This window comes from Oncorhynchus mykiss, chromosome 2 (assembly GCF_013265735.2).
Source record: "Oncorhynchus mykiss isolate Arlee chromosome 2, USDA_OmykA_1.1, whole genome shotgun sequence".
In the NCBI taxonomy this organism is placed as follows: domain Eukaryota; kingdom Metazoa; phylum Chordata; class Actinopteri; order Salmoniformes; family Salmonidae; genus Oncorhynchus; species Oncorhynchus mykiss.
In genome coordinates this window covers 37559153-37578447 of record NC_048566.1, presented here as the reverse complement: position 1 = coordinate 37578447, position 19295 = coordinate 37559153, and the positions used below count along the sequence as shown (strand labels likewise).

General features: G+C 39.0%; 1 protein-coding gene across 1 annotated transcript in view; it reads right to left on the bottom strand.

The window, feature by feature from the left end:
• Positions 1-6044, bottom strand: part of gnl2 (guanine nucleotide binding protein-like 2 (nucleolar)) — a 30891-nt gene extending 24847 nt beyond the window's left edge. Inside the window, exons 1-4 of the mRNA XM_021561508.2 lie at positions 5808-6044; positions 5256-5346; positions 4952-5046; positions 4586-4725 (exon numbers count right to left, since the gene is read on the bottom strand). Of these exons, the coding sequence (XP_021417183.1) occupies positions 4586-4725; positions 4952-5046; positions 5256-5346; positions 5808-5871 (390 nt within the window). The 5' untranslated portion in view covers positions 5872-6044. The remainder of the gene's footprint in view (positions 1-4585; positions 4726-4951; positions 5047-5255; positions 5347-5807) is intronic.
• Between the last annotated feature and the right edge of the window lie 13251 nt (positions 6045-19295).

Here is a 19295-nt window from a genome sequence, read left to right as displayed (position 1 = left end):
TGTGTGTGTGTGTGTGATATATATATAAATAAATAATAGTATGGAAACACTTTCAAATTAGTGGATTTGGCTATTTCAGCCACACCCGTTGCTGACGGGTGTATAAAATACGAGCAGACCGCCATGCAATCTCCATAGACAAACATTAACAGTAGAATGGCCTTACTGAAGAGCTCAGTGACTTTCAACGTGGCACTGTCATAGGATTCCACCTTTCCAACAAGTAAATTTGCCAAATTTATGCCCATCTCGAGCTGCTACTTTCAATGCCCTGGTGCACAAAGCCAGGTCCATACTGAAATGGTTTGTCGAGATCGGTGTGGAAGAACTTGACTGGCCTGCACAGAGCCCTGACCTCAACCCCACCAAACACTTTTGGAATGAATTGGAACGCCGACTGCGAGCCAGGCCTAATCGGCCAACATTAGCGCCTGATCTCACTAATGCTCGAAGCAAGTCCTTGCAGAAATGTTCCAACATCTAAGTGGAAAGCCTCCCCAGAAGCATGGAGGATGTCATAGCAGCAAAGCGGGGACCAATTCCATATTATTTGCCATGATTTTGGAATGAGCTGTTCGCATACACTACATGACCAAAAGTATGTGCAGTGTCCCTCAGGGCAGTCGTCTTGGGCCGTTACACATCTATTTATTTTTTTTAAACAAACGATTTTACCCAAAGCTATAATGACTATGTATGCGGATGAGTCCACACGCTACATTTCAGCAACCAAAGCCAGAGAACTCACCGAAATTCTAAAAAAAAAGGAGTTTGTCAGCATCAGAATGGGTAATTCATAATAAACTCTTAAATACATTAAAACTAAAAGCATTGTATTTGGTTCCAAACAATTTCTAAGACCGAAACCTCAACTAGAGTTGCAAATAAAGGTGTGACCATTGAGCAAGTCGAGGACGCTAAACTCCAAGTTATAACATTGGATGGTCAATTATCACGGTCAAGTCATATTGCCAAAGTTGTGAAGATGGGGAGGGTTGTCTGTGTTTAACACAAATCAACTGTACTGTTTTTTCAGGCTCTGATCTTGTCCCATCATGATTACTGTCGTCTTGTAATATGGTCAAGTACAGCAGAGAAAGACCTAGCAAAGCTGCAGCTGGCTCAAAACAGAGCAGCACCCCTTGCCCTTAACTGTACATACAGAACTAACAACATGCATGCCAGTCTCTTGTTTGAGGGTTGTGTTTGTATAAAAGTGTAGTATTGTTTGTATATATTTGTATTAAAAATGTGTGACTTGTCTATCAGAGTTGTTACTGTTTAGAGTTTTTTGTTGACCGCAGGAAGAGTAGCTGCTGCTTCTGCAAAAGCTAATAGGGATCTAATAATAATAATAAAAATGCACATTTATAATCACAGTGACTACACAAGACAGACAGCTACAGCTTTGCCAGATGGGATAATATTGAATAACATTGTGTGGGATTGAAAACAATCGATACTCCCTGTAGTCAAAAACATCATATGAAAGCACAGTGGGGAAAGTGCCATCTGCTCAGCATCAAGTAGTCAACTCCACCCCAGTGTGGGTCACTTGGATGTACTAATTTGACCGGGTTGTATTCATTAGGCACCAAACAGAAGACAAACATCTGAAACACTTTCAGTCGCGTTTTCAGTCGCAAAAGAGAGAGGAGAGCGAGAGAAAATACTGACAGCATGGCTTCCTCAAACTAAAACATCATACCTCCACAACCCCAGCTTGTTGACGAAACTGTCTCCAGAAGCGCACAATGGGAATACTTTGCGTACAGAGCATGAGGGCCAGCCAACCGAAACTACTAAGCAAAAGGTGCCACAAAGCAGTGCAAGGGAGGTTAAGTTCCAAAACGACAAACTTTTTCTCCCCACTGTGAAATAGTATGTGAACCCTTTAGAATTACCTGGATTTCTACATTAAATTGTATCTGCTCTTCATCCAATTGTTCATGTCTTTATTGAACACATTGTGTAAACATTCACAGTGCAGGGTGGGAAAAGTATGTGAATCCTTGGATTTAATAACTGGTTGACCCTTATTTGGCAGCAATAACCTCAACCAAATGTTTTCTGTAGTAGAGGATCAGACCTGCACAATGGTCAGGAGGAATTTTGGACCAGTCCTCTTTACAAAACTGTTTCAGTTCAGCAATATTCTTGGGATGTCTGGTGTGAAACGCTCGAGGTCATGCCACAGCATCTCAATCGGGTTGAGGTCAGGACTGACTGGGCCACTCCATAAAGCATTTTTTCTTCTGTTCAAGCCATTCTGTTGCTGATTTACTTCTATATTTTGGATTGCTGTCCCATTGCGTCACCCAACTTCTGTTGAGCTTCAATTGATGGACAGATAGTCTTACATTCTCCTACAAAATGTCTTAATAAACTTTGGAAAAATGAATTCCCATCGATGATAGCGAGCTGTCCAGACCCTGAGGCAGCAAAGCAGCCCCAAACCATGATGCTCCCAACACCATAGTTACAGTTGAGATGAGGTTAATGTTGGTGTGCTGTGCCTTTTTTTCTCCACACAGTGTTGTATGTTCCTTCCTTCAAAACAACTGAACATCCAGGTGTACTTATGAACTTCAGACGTGCAGCAATGATTTTTTGGACAGCAGTGGCTTCTTCCATGGCGTCCTCCCATTAACACCATTCTTGTTTAGTGATTTACTTATTGTAGACTCGTCAACAGAGACGTTAGCATGTTCCAGAGATTTCTGTAAGTCTTTAGCTGACACGCTAGGATTCTTCTTAACCTCATTGAGCATTCTGAGCTGTGCTCTTGCAGTCATCTTTGCAGGACTGATGAACATCAAAGCTTTTAGATACTTTTGTAACCCTTTCCAGCTTTATGCAAGTCAACCATTCTTAATCTTGGGTCTTCTGATATCTCTTTTGTTCAAAGCATGGTTCACATCAGACAATGCTTCCTGTGAACAGGAAACTAACATTTTATGAGTATTTTTTCATGGGGCGGGGCAGGGCAGGTCTAACCAAAATCTTGTCTCATTGATTGGACTCCAGGTTAGTTGACTCGTGACTCCAATTAGCTTTTGGAGAAGTAATTAGCCTTGGGGTTCACACTTTTTCCAAACTACACTGTGAATGTTTAAATGGTGTATTCAAAATAGACAAGAAAAATAACATTTGTGTGTTATTAGTTTAAGCACACCGAGTTCGGATATTGGTGTGACTTATGTCAAATTCCAAAGGGTTCATACTTTTTCTTGCCACTGTACACAGAACATTTGCATTGTAATCTTATTCTACTAGCAACTACATTTGAATGATTTGAGTGACAATGACGAACACACAGTACCAGTCAAAGTTGACACAACTCATTCCAGGGTTTTTCCTTTATTTTTCCTATTTTTTACATTGTAAAATAATAGTGAAGACCTGAACACTATGAAATAATACATATGGAATCATGTAGTAACCAACAAAGTAATTTCATATTTAAGATTCTTCAAAGTATCCACCCTTTGCATGATGACAGCTTTGCACTTCATTCTCTCAACCAGCCTCATGAGGTTGCTTTCCCAACAGTCTTGAAGGAGTTCCCACATATGCTGAGCACTCGTTAGCTGCATAACAGAAGTATGAAGGCAATATATTTAGACTATTTAGCATTTGTCTGGGCTTGCTAGCCAGCATTCCTGGGCGGTGCATTTCACCCTGGGAGTTAAAGTGCACTCTTGGAATTGTAGTATGCTATGTAAAAATCCATTGTATTCCTATGGTGTGTACTGCGTAGACCAACTCTTACCATACGAGGTCGGGAGCCTGCTGGTTTGCTGTTCTACTTGAAAATGTATTATACCCACCTGGTCTGCCGGGTCTAAATCGGTGCTTTATTAGAGGGTAACAATGAAAACAAGCAGTGGAACTGGCTTCGAGGTCCAGGGTCGAGTTTGAGGGGTGTAGACTACTGCAGTATAGAAGCTTCAGAAATGACCCTCAAATACTTTTTTTTACATTGTTTTGGAACTATTAAAATGATTTAGCTGTAATGAAAAATGGATCATAGGTCTAATGAATGTCATTTGACCCAATATTATGGCCATCGATGATTATATTAACCATGATACTGTATGTCAAATTACATTTTAGAAGAGATATTCTTCTGTTATTTAATGCTTAAGAGTATAAAAATGTGATAAATATTGAATTTGGCCTTTACTACTGTAGTCCATAGTAACAAATTGAATAGCACATTCACAAATGGCAAAAATGACAGTAAAAATGTTTTTACATTTTAAAGTGTCTGTCACATCTAGGATATATAATAAGTCTCTCACTCTCACACACACAAACCCCCAACTCTAGGGGGTTATTTATACGGTGTTTTACTTTTTGAAAGAAATTGAATATATTATTTTAGATGTACTAAATGAAGGTTTAATAAAACTAGTTATCAACATATGTTTTTAAAAAATTACGACCAGTGGTTATGCGGTGACATTTTTGCAACGGTATTGTTTCCATATCATGATACTAGACCTGCTATCGAGGTCAAAATGCTGGTATCGTGACCACACTATAGTGTGCCCAAATTAATACGACCCTGTTTGGTACTTACGTGTGCCTTGACTCTGTCGTGCAGGAGTGACATGGGCAGCCTGCTCTGTTTCATCACCACGCGGTATGGGTCCTTCTTCACTGCACCCATCTCATCCTGGAACTTCTGTAGAGACGACTGCTTGATCACCCGAGTGTTTGCTGAGACAGAGGAGACCAGAGGGGAAGAATTATCCAGTGTGTGTGTGAGTTGAGGCTACCATCTTATCTCTCATACAGATATTTTTCAAAAAGGCATAAAAACTGATTTGTTAAATCAAGAGTTTGCCAGTCATTATTGACAAGAACTTTGCCATTCTGTATACAGTTTGAACTTGCTCAGAGCTGATCAATTGTTAGACAAATTGCTGTTAACAGCACTACTCACCAAACCATTTGATGTTGGGCTCCACTCTGGCCTGTGTCCCATCAGAAACAGTGGACTGGTACGACAAACGCTTGATCACCTGGCCTCGGTTGTTGCTAATGGCAAAGGATGTTACAGTCAAATATATTACAAAACAATCATTTTAAACAAGAAAGAATGAAGATGAGCTAACTTTGGAATTCCAGGAACTAGTGTGCTCTATCTGGGTAATGTGTCAACCCCTGACCTGAGCGTTACACTAGCATTATAGGAAATATGTAAGTCACAGGGGAAGTGTCACATTTTTCCCCCACCCATCATTTACCATCTCTGCTTTTGTCTGTACATATTCAGACGCCTGACAGTTGCTCGGTCCCTCATGCTGTTGCCTGAACCTGCAGGAGTCTTGGGTCGGTCTGTAAAAGGTAGTCTCATAAGGTAAAGTTACGGTGATTTAGCAATTTCATGTCACACACAGTGTTGGAGACTATAGGTGGTGGTATTTCGGGTTAATTAATTGTCAGTGTCAGAACAATATTGGAAATCCATATAACGTGTAGTTCTCAATGTTGTTATGGAAGTTGTGTTGTGTTTTTGGCATAACGTTAGACATAATGTGTAGCTAAATTAGGTAGTTACTGTAGCGAACTAATTATGTCAGTGCCAAACATATTGTATACTTTTCAATTTGTAGCTAACACGAATGTCACATATGGAGCAAATGTTTCTGCATAGATAACGTTAGTTAGGTAAGGTTGGATCTGTCCATTTCGTATTTTCAGATAGAAAGTCTATCGGCTTAGCCAACTAACGTTAGCTAGTTAACATTAGCTATAAACAAACAGTAACGTTACACCGCGCAAGGACTGTAACTTACCAGGATTACTGCTGGCCGCCGAGGTGTTTATCGTGCTTTTCCCCTTGAACCGTGGCTTCACCATTTTGGCAGGTTATCTGACACACAGGTAGACGATGAACAATAAGCGAAAACACTCCAAATGTAAAGTGATATCTTCAACTTCTTCTATGTACCCGAACCACGTGTTGTAACTCAGCGTCCCGCACATTCCGGAAAGACGTCATCAGAGAGCGACAGTACGTGTATTTTTTTTTTGTCTTTTTAATTTTTTTATTTATTGCAGACAAACCAGTATACATACAATAAGTATACAAACAGACAATTATAACATATGCTAGGGGGTACAACAAATTACAGATTAGAAGATTAGCTAATTAGCAGCTTTCTTATTAGAAGAATGTAAAATGTACTGTTCTAATTCCTTATAGACAACACGGAAGAGTGTTTTTTTTATTCATGAATTTCCATTCATGAATATGAATTTTACATTTGCACAATTCGATATTACGAGGTAAAATTCTGTTTCTTTATCCCTATTATAGTTAAGGAAACACTCTCCCATAACAAAACTAAAGTCATCAAGAATATTCATAATTATAAAACTATGAACATACATCCAAACAAATCATTTATTTACATGTAAACAATGCCAACATAAATGTAAGACTGTTTCTGGATGCTCAACACAAAAAGTACAGTTAATGTTAATGTATTTTTGGAGTTTCTTCAAATAATGATTAGCAGGTTAATACTAACAGCAGGTATGTGTGGTAATAACCATACTTTTTTTTAGAACAGATATTATTGACAAATATATTCTAGTAAGATGTGACATAAGGAATGGATACAATATACCTTTGAAATAAAGCACGTATAGATCTGTTGTTCTGAGGGAGCAAGGAGAAACACATTATTCCTATTGGAGAGTCAACTGAATTAAGCAAGGGTAGTTCAAGAAGGTGAGGTCTGGTTACACCTCTAAACAACATGAGAGTTCCAGATGGAATAGCATCAAAAACTATGGCAAACTCTCTATGTGTAACAGGAATATTGTAACGAGATAAACATTCGTCATGATTAAGTAACAATCTTTCTGCATTAAAAAGTTGACTTACCAGCATTTTAAACTTATTTTTAAAGACATACCAGTTCTTTAAAAATAAAGACTTGTTTCTATACAAAATATCCATCCAAATGAAATACCTATGCGGGGAAAAGAATGATGTTTATATATTAATGATCACGCTAAGAATACTTGTCTATGAAAAGCAGATCATTTTGAAGGAATGTTATCAATGTTATAGTTACAAAGTAACATCAAATTGAAGCCACCAAAACGGGAGAAGATGTAATGAGGGAGGAAATTCCAAATTAAATTAGGATTCTTTTAGAAATGTTTAGTCCAAATTATCTTAAAAGTATTATTCAAAGTAGGAAAATCAAAAAAATTCAGACCACCATATTCATATGTGTTCAAAACGAAAGATTTCCTAATATAATGTTTAGGATTTTTCCAGATGAAGTTGAAAAGTCAACTGCTTTACCTATTTTGTTGTCAAGATGTAGGGACTGGGCTGCATAGGTAAGTCTGGAGATACCTTCAGCTTTAGAAAGCAATACTCAACCTTTCAAGGATAAATCATTTTGCAACCAATGGTTCAACTTCTTTTAGTTTTTTTCTATAATATGACATTTAATGAGCATCTTTCCTGTTGATCCTTAGAAATGTTAATCCCAAGGTATGTTACTTTTTTATTTACTGTAATGTTGCATATAGAGGGTATCACACAGTCGTTAACAACAAACAATTCACACTTATTAAAGATTAGGCAAATACCAGATGCTTTGGAAAAAATATTTATTGACTGCTCTAGAAATCTGGTCAGCATCTTTGAAAAAGAAGGTGATGTCATCTGCAAGCTGACTTATGATAATATCTCTGTCAGCAACAGAGATCCCTTTTATATCGCTGGATTTAACAAAACTTGTAAGAAGTTGGGTTGCAAGCAGGAAAAGGTAAGGTGAAATTGGGCAACCTTGCCTAATTCCTCTTTTCAAATCAAATCTGGGAGAAGTGCCATGCTTTAATTTAATGGAACTGTTGCCATTCATATTAAGAGTTTTAATAGTACTACAAAATAACTCCCCAAAACCACATTTCTCAAGAGAGAGAAATATAAACTTATGTTCCACTGTATCGAAGGCTTTATAAAAGTCTAAGAAGACAATAAAACTATCTTCGAAGATTAGATCAGAATAGCCAATAAGGCTAACACCAGCCGGATATTATTAGATTATATGTATATTCCTCATGAAGCCAGGTCGGGTTTCTTCTATAATTGAGTCCATTACTGCCTTCATTATTTTTTCAAATATAGAGGCTAATATTTTGTAGTTGTTATTGAGCAGACAGATTGGACGCCAATTATCGAGGAGAAGCAAGTATTTATTGGGCTTAGGGATTCATGTAATCAGACCTTGAGTCAAACTGGGAGGGAGAGCATTATTTGCAATGCTTTCAGAAAAGACCTCCAACAGAAATGGGGCTAAATGTTGAGAAAATGTTTTGTAAAACTCAGCAGATATACCATCAGTCTCAGGAGACTTATTATTTTTAAGCTGTTCAATAGAATAAATGATATCTTCAACTATAATAGGGTCATCACACTGTTCCCTCTCAGCCTCCCCAATTGATTTCACATCCCCCAGAGAGTAAAAAAAAAAGAGTTGAGGAAACCTCACAATACTTAGAACTATAACTACAGTTAGTGATTCATTTGGGATCATCTGTGATGAGACCATTAGCATTTAATTGTTGAAATGTGTTATTTTTAGAGTAGTATTTTTCTAACCTGAAAAAATAAGATACATTTTGTTCACCCTCCTCTAGCCACTTCTTCCTAGATCTGACAAAAGCTTTTGAACAAGAGAGGTGATTTTTGTAATTACACTTTCTTCTTCAGCTCTCCTCGTCTTGGCAAGAATATTCCCATATTTTCTTGAATATTTTCCAACCTCATATTTAAAAAGTTCCCAATAATTACTTGTATGAATTGTAATTTATAGCTTTGTTCCAGAAGTTTGTAATTAAATTGGTTATCTCCATCTTGACCAACTCATGTTTTAATATAGAGCTATTAAGCTTCCAGTAGGATTTTCTTCCAAGGACCATTATTAGAAATAAAAAGTTTAATGTCAATATAAATAGCTCTATGATCAGTAAGGGGAGTGGCAAGGATGTTAACCGAAATACCCTGTTTATCAAAACATTTAGACACCAGCCAAAAATCTATTATAACTCCAAGTTAAAGACTGCTCATAAAGAAACTTCACTCTCCAAATATATATAATATCAAACCTTTCCATAAACTGCCTCAAACTTGTATTCATAGAAGTGGACTGTCCCGGAGGCCATCTATCAATTAAATGATTCTGAGAAATATTAAATTCCCACCTACTATAAGTCAAGCATTAGTGAACTTGGTTAGCCAATGGAGAATACGCTTTCCAAAGATTCAAGTAAATGATCATTTTCAAGTTTGGAATTGTACCCATAAATGTTGTTAATAATAATAGTAACAATGTTGTTACAGTTGATAACAAGACAAAAAAAGTGACCGAAAGGGTCACATCGACAATACATGTACCAAAACACTGATCTGGAGCTCTCGAAAGATGGCAGTTTTCGACTTGGAATTCAAAGTTGGATGCCGTTCAAAAATATTTTTCCCAGTCGGAGCTAGTTTTTACCTAGTTGTTTTGAATGCTGCATGAAATCTCTGCATGAAATCTCTCACTTCACCTCTTCCTCTCTGACCATGTGATGCTCAAGTAAGGGTCAGTGCTATCCAGGATCATTAGGACTTTTCCACCCTTACCTTAGCCATAACCCTTAACCCATAGCCATATTGTTCCGCTAATAAAGGACTATTAAAAGCGCAGTGCACTACTTTCATGAACATTTTTATTTTTTTATTCAGATTTTTCAGGGGTTGCTGTAGCGCCCTCAGCACCCCTACTTCCCGCGGCTTTGCGGGGGTTACTGTTCCCACACAGCCATATATCCATGTTACAGCATGTATTTACAGAAGTCAGAGGGACCACCTGTGCTAATTAGTTATCTAGCATGCTACACCTGTGCGTGATGGATGAAGGTCGCCAGAAACGTGTTGTCAGTGTCCACATTTACATGCACACCAATATCCCGTTATTATTCGGGATACTCAAGTATTCTGTTTTTGAGTTGACAAGCCTCATATCTCATTTACAATCACTCGAAAAAGCTTGTATCCCGGTTATGAAGAACCCAGATAAGATGCCTGGGATATGCTGATCTAAAACAGGATACTGTTGCATGTAAACATCTTATCCTGTTTACTGTTGTTATTGCAGTCTGCGCAGGCTCAGTTTCACATGGATGTTGTGAGATGATGTTTTCATCTGATTGTCAAACAAATCACTTCAAAAAGCAGGTTACCTGCGCAGTTCAATCCAACATAATAATATTTTATTATTATCTATATTTTACTACTGGCTACTTTTACCCCTAATTTAGACAACTTTCTGCTTATAATTTCCAACATTTGCTAGGCCATATTTTAATTTCCGACATTTGGTAGGCCATTTGTTTGTCAACTATAGTTTGATACATGTACAGTAGCTTCTCTTCTATCATCACTTGTTCCCACAGAAGACTAAATAAAGTTGTGCTCACCAGAATAATGTCTTACATCGATAGAATTAATGCATTAGTAATCTTTACTGAACAAAAATATAAATGCAACATGCAAAAATGTTTAAGATTTGACTGAGTTACAGTTCATTTAAGGAAATCAGTCAACTGAAGAAAACGTATTAGGCCCTAATCTATGGATTTGGCGTGGTCACACGTGGTCTGCGGTTGTGAAGCCGGTTGGACGTATTGCCAAATGCTCTAAAACGATGTTGGGGGCAGTTATTGGTAGAGCAATTAACATAAAATGATCTTGCAACAGCTCTGGTGGACATTCCTGCAGTCAGCATGCCAATTTCACACTCCCTCAAAACTTACAAGATACAGTATGTGGCATTGGGTTGTGTGACAAAACTGCACATTTTAAAGTGGCTTTTTATTGTCCCCAGCACAAGGTGCATCTGTGTAATGATCATGCTGTTTAATCAGCTTCTTCATATGCCACACCTGTCAGTTGGATGAATTATCTTGGCAAAAGAGAAATGCTCACTAACAGGGATGTAAACAGATTTTTTGTGCCCATGGAACATTTCTGGGATATTTTATTTCAGCTCATGAAACATGGGATCAACACTTTACATGTTGCGTTCATATTTTTGTTCAGTGTAGTTAACACTGGTTAAGTTTTGTATTCCAACAGTGCAAAGATTGGTCCTGTGCAAAATGACAACGTCTCATCAGTTTGAACAGTTTTATAGGAAATGAAAAGTTGACAAAACAATGAAACACGTATGGGTGCATATTTTATGTGGTTGAAATACTGTCTGCTTGCTTAACAGTGTCAAAGACAACAGATTACACCAGCATTCACATTTTCTCAAGAGATACCAAAAAAATAAAAAAATATTTATTCACTCCTGTTCCTGAAACAAAATTAAGATGTCTTGTATAATTTAATTGAAAGAAATGCATAATTCTGCAGGAATTCATATTATACTATACAAAAACATAAATGCAACATGTAACAATTTCAAATACTTTACTGAGTAACAGTTTATTTCAGGAAATCAGTCAATTGAAATAAATTCATTAGGCCCTGATCTATGGATTTCATCTGTTGGTCACAGATACCATAAAAAATTGGCCTCATAATGGGCCTCAGGATCTCATCACGGTATCTCTGTGCATTCAAATTTCCATCGATAAAATGTAATTGTGTTTGTCGTCCGTAGCTTATGCCTGCCCATGCCATAACCCCACCGCCACATTGGGGCACTCTGTTCTCAACGTTGACATCAGCAAACCGCTTACACACATGACGCCATACACATGGGCAACGGTTGTGAGCCGGTTGGGCGTACTGCAAAATGTTCTAATACAATGTTGGGAGCGGCTTATGGTAGAGAAATTAACATTCAATTCTCTGGCAACAGTTCTGGTGAACATTCCTGCAGTCACCATGCCAATTGCACAATCTTTCAAAACTTGAGACATCTGTGGCATTGTGTTGTGTGACAAACTGCACATTTTAGAATGCCCTTTTATTGTCCTCAGCACAAGGTGTGCACACAATCTGAGAGAAATTAGCTTTTTGTGCGCATGGAACATTTCTGGGATCTTTTATTTCAGCTCATGAAACATGGGACTAACACTTTACATGTTTCGTTCAGTGTATATTACTCAACAGGTGAGCGGTTATAGGCCTACAGTCAGAGTTCATATTTCAGTTACTATTCCATTTATAACCCATATATTTAAATTAGGAATATTCTGTTTATTCATAGATACAGGGATATTTATGAGCGGGTTATCAAAGGTGCATGTAAACAGCTCCCGAGTAACACCTTAAGCGGGGTATGAGTTACTATCTGGAATACTGTGCACATGTAAACTTGATCATTGAAAAATAATGTCTGCTGCAACTGTGAAGTCGGTTAACACAGTGCATAGTAAGTGTGTATATTTTGCATTTGTGAAATAATTTCGATGTGACATGAAAGTAAAGGGCTTTATGTTTCTAAAACCGTATAGCAATTGGGAATCAATTCACCTTTAGAATGAGCTTTTGGCTGTTTTGGCTGGCAGAGCCAGTTACCTATGAATGTAATAAATATCATCCTTGGATCTTAAGGAGTAACGGTAGGCTCCTTAAGAGTAGACCTACATTTTGGGGAATGTCCTAAAATCGTTTAGCTGGTGGTCTCAGGTCTTCTGCTTATTTTACATTCCCAAACAAATTCCCAAACGGGCGCTGTTTAGCCAAGCGAAATACTAACAATGTAAACTACGCCCCAAAACGACAAATAAAATACATTTTCTGTGTTTTTCGAGGTGACCTCCCTCCCTCCCCAAACTAAATGTTCTGCTGTTTCATTTTTTTTGTAGAATTTGTATATTTTTTAATCACCAACTGAGAAAGCAGTTTTTTTTTATATAGACCCTATTTATATAGTTCGTAGCTTGTAGTAGCTTGTACTGGTGATACTAGCTACTAAATGCTATAATTCTGCACATTGCTGCTTTTTCCAGAAGAGGGTGCTACACAGATGCATTGGTTTGCTTGCCTGGGTCATTGAGGATTATGCACAGAAGTGTACATTAAGCCTTTTACTGTCAATCCTATACATATATTCCTATTGCAACTGTTCTGTCAGGTTATAAATTGGTTTTACAGTTGCACTTTATTCAACCACATAACATGTATTTTACACCCTACCCATGTGTGCAGTTTTTAGGCATACACAACTATTTATATAGGCCTAACTACCAACTTTGGACTGTTTGTCATACATTCTACCTGTCTTTTTGCTGTTGTTTCCACTCAGCATTCCTAACTGAAAACACTGTCATTCTGATTACTTGTCCACTAATTTATTAAAAAGTTAGCTTAAATGCATCAGTTTCAGCTCAAATGCAAATGTTGGTTAGATTACATTGTTATTCTGTAACAATCTGTGCTCATAGTAGATACATTGATGAAAATGTGATCTTAAAGGTATTTTCTGTGTGTGACAGTACAGCCCAGGCAAATATAATAAATGTGTTTAGCCTACGGTATATAGGCTAATACACTCGAAACCTGTACAGATAGCTTGTGGAATGCGTAGATAATGGCATCAAAGGCCTTGCACGTTGCCAATAAGAAACAGGCATACCCAGCCTAATAATGCCCTCTATATCCATTTTATGAGGTTTAAATGAATTTTGAAACGTTTTACCTTGACTGTGTATTTAGAGGCATTTTACCCTGTCAGAAGAGACACGTAAGGTACCATTTTAACTGCCAATTAAGCGTGTTTTACTTTCATCATCAGGTATATGACGCAATAACATAAATTGCACTCAACACTAGCAATTTATAGAAGTAAAGATAAGATTGTGTAGAGTTGGCTACTGTGGTAGTACTACACTATATGGCACAGTGCCATGCCGTAGAACCAATTTTCACTGCCCCTGAAGGTGGATCTGCCAGTGTTCAACTCCAGTAAACTCGCAACAGCAGCAGGAGAAAAGTTCAGACCAGACCAAGGAATGTTCTCTGTTAATTTTCATACAGATGAAATTGAAACAGACGGCGTCAGCAATGCACTGCGAATAAATAAATAAAGCGCCCTCATATCATAAAGCTGCATTTTCCCCTCAAAAGGTATTGAAATGTCAAGTGTCAAGTCTTGTTAGGACAAACAAAGAGAGAACAGACAAATGCTCCTAAATTATTTTCAGGTTTTATACCTTTTGCCCCTTTTGAGCTCATCTGTCTTTTTAACATTCGAGCTGTTGTCGGAGCAAAAGAAGCAAATCTTTTTTGCTTCAGGAACACTTCACATTTTCCTAACCATTTAGATTAGAGTGGGAGTTCAATTTAGGGTAATTTCGGAGTATTACTCTGGTCATATCATACGTCACAGATAATACCCTATTCCTGTTAATCTGTTTAACATGTTGTTCTTTGAGCAATAAAGTGTTGCAAAATGAACGTTGCAAAGTGTAACCAGTCATTACTACCATATGTAACCAGCCATCGACAACATACGGAAAATGTTTTGACTAAGATTTGTTTTCGTTGTAATTGTAACTATCTAACAGAAGCAGAACACAGGCTAAACTGAATAGACAACAAAGACAGAATGCAATATGGAATTTTATTGAATAGTTTGGGGTGTACTCATCGGAGCCAGATGCTGATGACAGCCCAATGCTGGGCAGCTGGCATCAAAACTCCCTCGCTGGGGGAAAGGAGTTCCAATGATGGGGGCTTATGGTTATTATGCTGGTGGTGATGGGGAAGTGAATGGTTGTCGACAACTGTTGCTGAAAAACAGCAAGTGAGAGAACATGTGTAAGTTGACAAAAATACCTCCCAAGATTTACACCCATTGGTTGAGAGAGATGGTGAAAATTGCAAGAGTGAGACCATAGGTTTAACAGCATGAGGGAATGTACATCACTGTGCCGTGCTTATAGGCTATGAGGTAAATAGGTGAATGACATTTCACACGTGACTAATAGGAAAGAGGAGAAGAAGCAAGACGCTATGCTGATGATGATATGTTTGTATTCATTCCCACCATGCCCATTTAATAGGAAACAAAGTCAATTATGTTCTGCTTAATTGATGAATTTAAACAAGCATTCAGACCAGCCTTCTTGATTGAACTTTCGTAAACTATATACTATGTCACTTTGTATCAAAGGGGTTTTTGCAAAGTATTTTACATTTTCAGTAGGTTGACTTTAAACAGACAAAGTGTACATCCCAAATGGAACCCTATTGACTATTTAGTGCTCTACTTTTAACCAGGCCCCATAGGGCTCTTGTCAAAAGTAGTGCACTATATAGGGAGTAGGGTGCCGTTTAGGACGTAGTCAAAGTGATCCTGATGATGTTTGCCATGTGAGATGGGTCTATATTCTCCTCCACTTGTGTGGTAAGGTTATTTATGCCCTACTCTTCAGGCAGGTTTACAAAAGCATGTATCAGTGCTCCCAGACTCTGGTACGTCTAAGCCATGTCTTGGAGGGAGAGTGAGGTCACAGTGCTCTCGTGCAGACAGAGCAAGTTGCGGCAGACACAGCTAAATTACACCACTGCAATAAATTGCAGATTTACCAAGCAATCTTGTATTAAAATACAGGATTCTGCGTGTATTAGTTTTTATAGCACTATATAAAAAAAGTGGGCTAGCAAGTAGGGGGAGCCCCATGTGCTCTGGCCACTCATCCAGGAGCCAGTGTGAGAAATGTTTGACAGATGACTTGCAGAGTGCTTCTCTTCCCTTTCTTCTTTTTGGGTCCTCTTCTGGAGCCTCACGGGAAGGAGAGTCTGTTTATTTCGTTTCTGCCTCTGCCCAGGGCCAATGAGCGAGGTCATGGCATCCCTCTGGCGGGTTGGTATTCACTCAATCAAGTTCATGGATGGATGCGGACCTCCTCCATGGAGCGTGTTCGTGACTGACATCACAGAAGTAGGACGTGAGATCCAGGCAACACCGTTTCCCATCCGAGCTCTCAGAGCTGATCGTATGTTTTATAACACTGGACCTCATATTGTTCTACGGGTCAAGGCATCTCATATTTGACTGTACTGTTGGGTAACACTTTACGTTAAGTTGCTCTTACACCTGTGGATACTGTAAACGTTGTCGTTAGGCCACCATTGCTTTGCTTTGAGATTGCATAGTAATGGGAGAGATCATTCAGTTACGGTATGTCTTTAATAACACTGCAGGGCTAATTATGTATTCACCTCTGATGTTGCTGTCCTTAGGCTACAATATAGAACAAGGTTCGGAGATTCCAGAGGTGGTGTCTTCAAGCTAACCTAAGTATATGAGGGTTCAGAAAGGCTGGTGCAGTTTAATGAATGAGAACCAATTCCCCTTGGATGGCTTACCTGTACCTGGTAACATAGATGATATAAGACAGAGGAACCTGAGCTGTTCCATTGCTGTACTATGGCTGTTGATGGAATGCAGGTCAAAATCAGGTCAGCGTTGTTACCATTCAGTGAGGGGATTAGGTGTTCAGTACAGGAACATGTAGTGTGTGGCCTCGGTCTTGATTTTGTCAGAGCAAAACAAATCACATAACTTCTTCAAAATCTGTAACCGAGGACAGATTTTGGCCTACAGGAAAATGTCATTCCAAAACACAAAGCCAGGCGTTAAAGCCCCCCTCTGTAGAGTGAAGCCCTGAAAAATCTCAAAAGGCCACAGCAGCATCAAATTAAAGCTGGTATAAAACCAGAGTGCCCGAAAAGCACAATGATTCGTCATAAGCAATGCAATTAGGTGATTCCTCCCTCGCTATTGTTTGGCGGGGCACTAATACACTGTGGCAGCAATTATAAACATTTTCTTTTTGTGGAAAATATATATATTTCTCCCTATCCACTAGCTAGACAAATGCCAGATGCAGAGGATGCAGCGAGGCTAAAAGGTACAGTTGCCTTTTTAAAATCGACAGCATGCGGCGAGAGGGGATAATCAAAGCAGCCGTGGCGTCGCATTGAAGTAAGCTCCTAATTGACTGTCTATGTACATTTGTAGATAATATCTCAGTGTGGTTAATTAGAAGGGTCTCAAATCAGCTCTGCTGGATAGGTGGCCCTGGTGAGGGAGTACAGCTTTCTACCGGCCTGACTAAACAAAAAGAGATGAATTGCTGACGGTCTAAGCTCTCACTCCAGAGCGCTGTGCTGTGGAGACCCTGCTGTAGAAAACCTGCTCTCATGACAAGGGGGTTTCAGAGCTTAACTGAAGTGCTACCGAAGTGCTGACGGAGCCACTGCTGCTTTGAGCCATTTCAATCAAAATAACTGGAGAGAAGTTGTGGGTTGGGAACGTAGAGAAACGAGATTCCATCTTCTTTAGGTGGTAGTATGTTCAGTGGAGCCAAACCCAGTTGTAAAGGCGGTTCCAACATCCACACTTTGTGTCATTATATAGCATTTGAAGATCCTCTTGGCGGCTTGTGGTTTTTGCTATGAGGCAGCGGCAATCTCAGCTCCTCGATCTCCATCTATCCACACTCTGCGAACAGGCCAAAGCAGCTACCCAGCAGTACTGTCTGCAGATCACTCATACCCGTCTACACCTCATTAAATATGTGGACAGACTATTGCCAGTTTAATGTGGGATTAGACCGGTTTGGAATTTACGGTAGAGGATCGAACAATGAAAGATGTAAAGACGGGAACAAACGGTGAATCACTAAAACTAATGAAAACAATGTTGGAAAAACCCAGCTAGGATGGAATTATGGCACTTATTGTATTTTCTTCTTTAAGGGGATACGTTTTACTAATGGGTTTTATCCTCTGTTTATTTTTGCCCCACTTCCCCAAAACCTTCCACTTGTTGAGTTCTCTAGCTTGACGTGGACACGATAATCACACCACATAAATCATGGCATTATCTGCTGGCTGGGGCTGTGTGAGGTGTTCTCTGTGCCTACTTTTTTAATGAATGGTGTTTATGGGGCCTAATCTGTGGCATGTAAACCACTGTTTGGTCTATATGTCTCCATCAATAGGGTCAGGCCAAGTGTATGTAGTACACTAGCTGAACCTTTCCCTAGATTGCCTGTAGGATCCAATCTGCTAGCCTGGCTAGAATCCAAACTGATATACTCAGTTTCACCATTGTTCGACTTCATATCAGTTAATTCCAGGCTACCAATTTACAGTCGTTCAGTGACTTTTCCTCTAAAATTGGAATCATATTGGGGGCAACCCACTGGGCAAAAACTGGTTGAATCAACGTTGTTTCCACGCCATATCAACAAAAACATTTAATGTGACGACGTTGAATCAATAGGGGAAACTGATTGGATATGCAAAAAGTAATCAACGCAAGGGAATTTCATCTTATTTCCTCACCCAACTTTGAACCTAAATCCAATGAAAGGGTGACAGTTCTTGAACTGACGTCGTTGCCCAATGGGAAGTAATGTAGGCCTCACAGTAGAGAGGAAAACCCGGCATCATTCTCATAATGGCCGCTAATTCGCCACCTACGTACTCTCTCTTTGCCACAAATCACAAGTAAGCATCATAGTTAAAGGAAATGCGTGCATGGTCACTGAGAGTAAAACAGCCTCTGCACTCCTAACATTGGAATACAGGCAGCTTTGAGCTGAGACAATCAAACTGACAACTCCGATGTAAGTGGAAAGAAGCAGTTGCCTTCACATTGAGCCAGTGATTGAATGTGTTTTATAGCGAGTCAGGGGCTTTACAAATCATTTTTTACATTGAAATGCATTTATTAGTTAGCCTGAAAATAGTTTTCCACTTTTGTTTAGTGTTTTATCTGATCAGATAGCGATCTCCAATGAAACATGTGGGAGCAATTACGAGCAAAGCCCAAAAAGTCTAAATAACTATACTTTCAAGGGTCTTTTGATGGAACAATATCAAGGACTACAAAATCTGTAAAACAGGGTGCATGACTGAACTAACACAGAAAGACTTGTGTCTTGGAGCGACCAAGGCAACAGGTCATCAAGGAAACTGCTCTCCCACAGCCCTTTAGGACCAAAAAGGTTCAAAGCTTGCTCTCCTTTATTATTCTACACAGCTTGTTTCTTTATGTGACTGAAAACACACTCATCTGTTTCTTACGGGCCTAGTATTTCAAAAGAAACACACTAAGGAAGGCAAGTATGCAAACTATCCCAGAGTGTTTAAAGTAACAATAAAATAATTACCTTCTGATAAGAAAAATATGTGCAGCCGAGGGTTTCTCGGAAACCCGACGCTAATCTGAAGTGAAACGCGAAAACGATTCCCCGCCCGCAATCTCAGTTTCCCGAGCCATTTGCTCTCTGCCAGA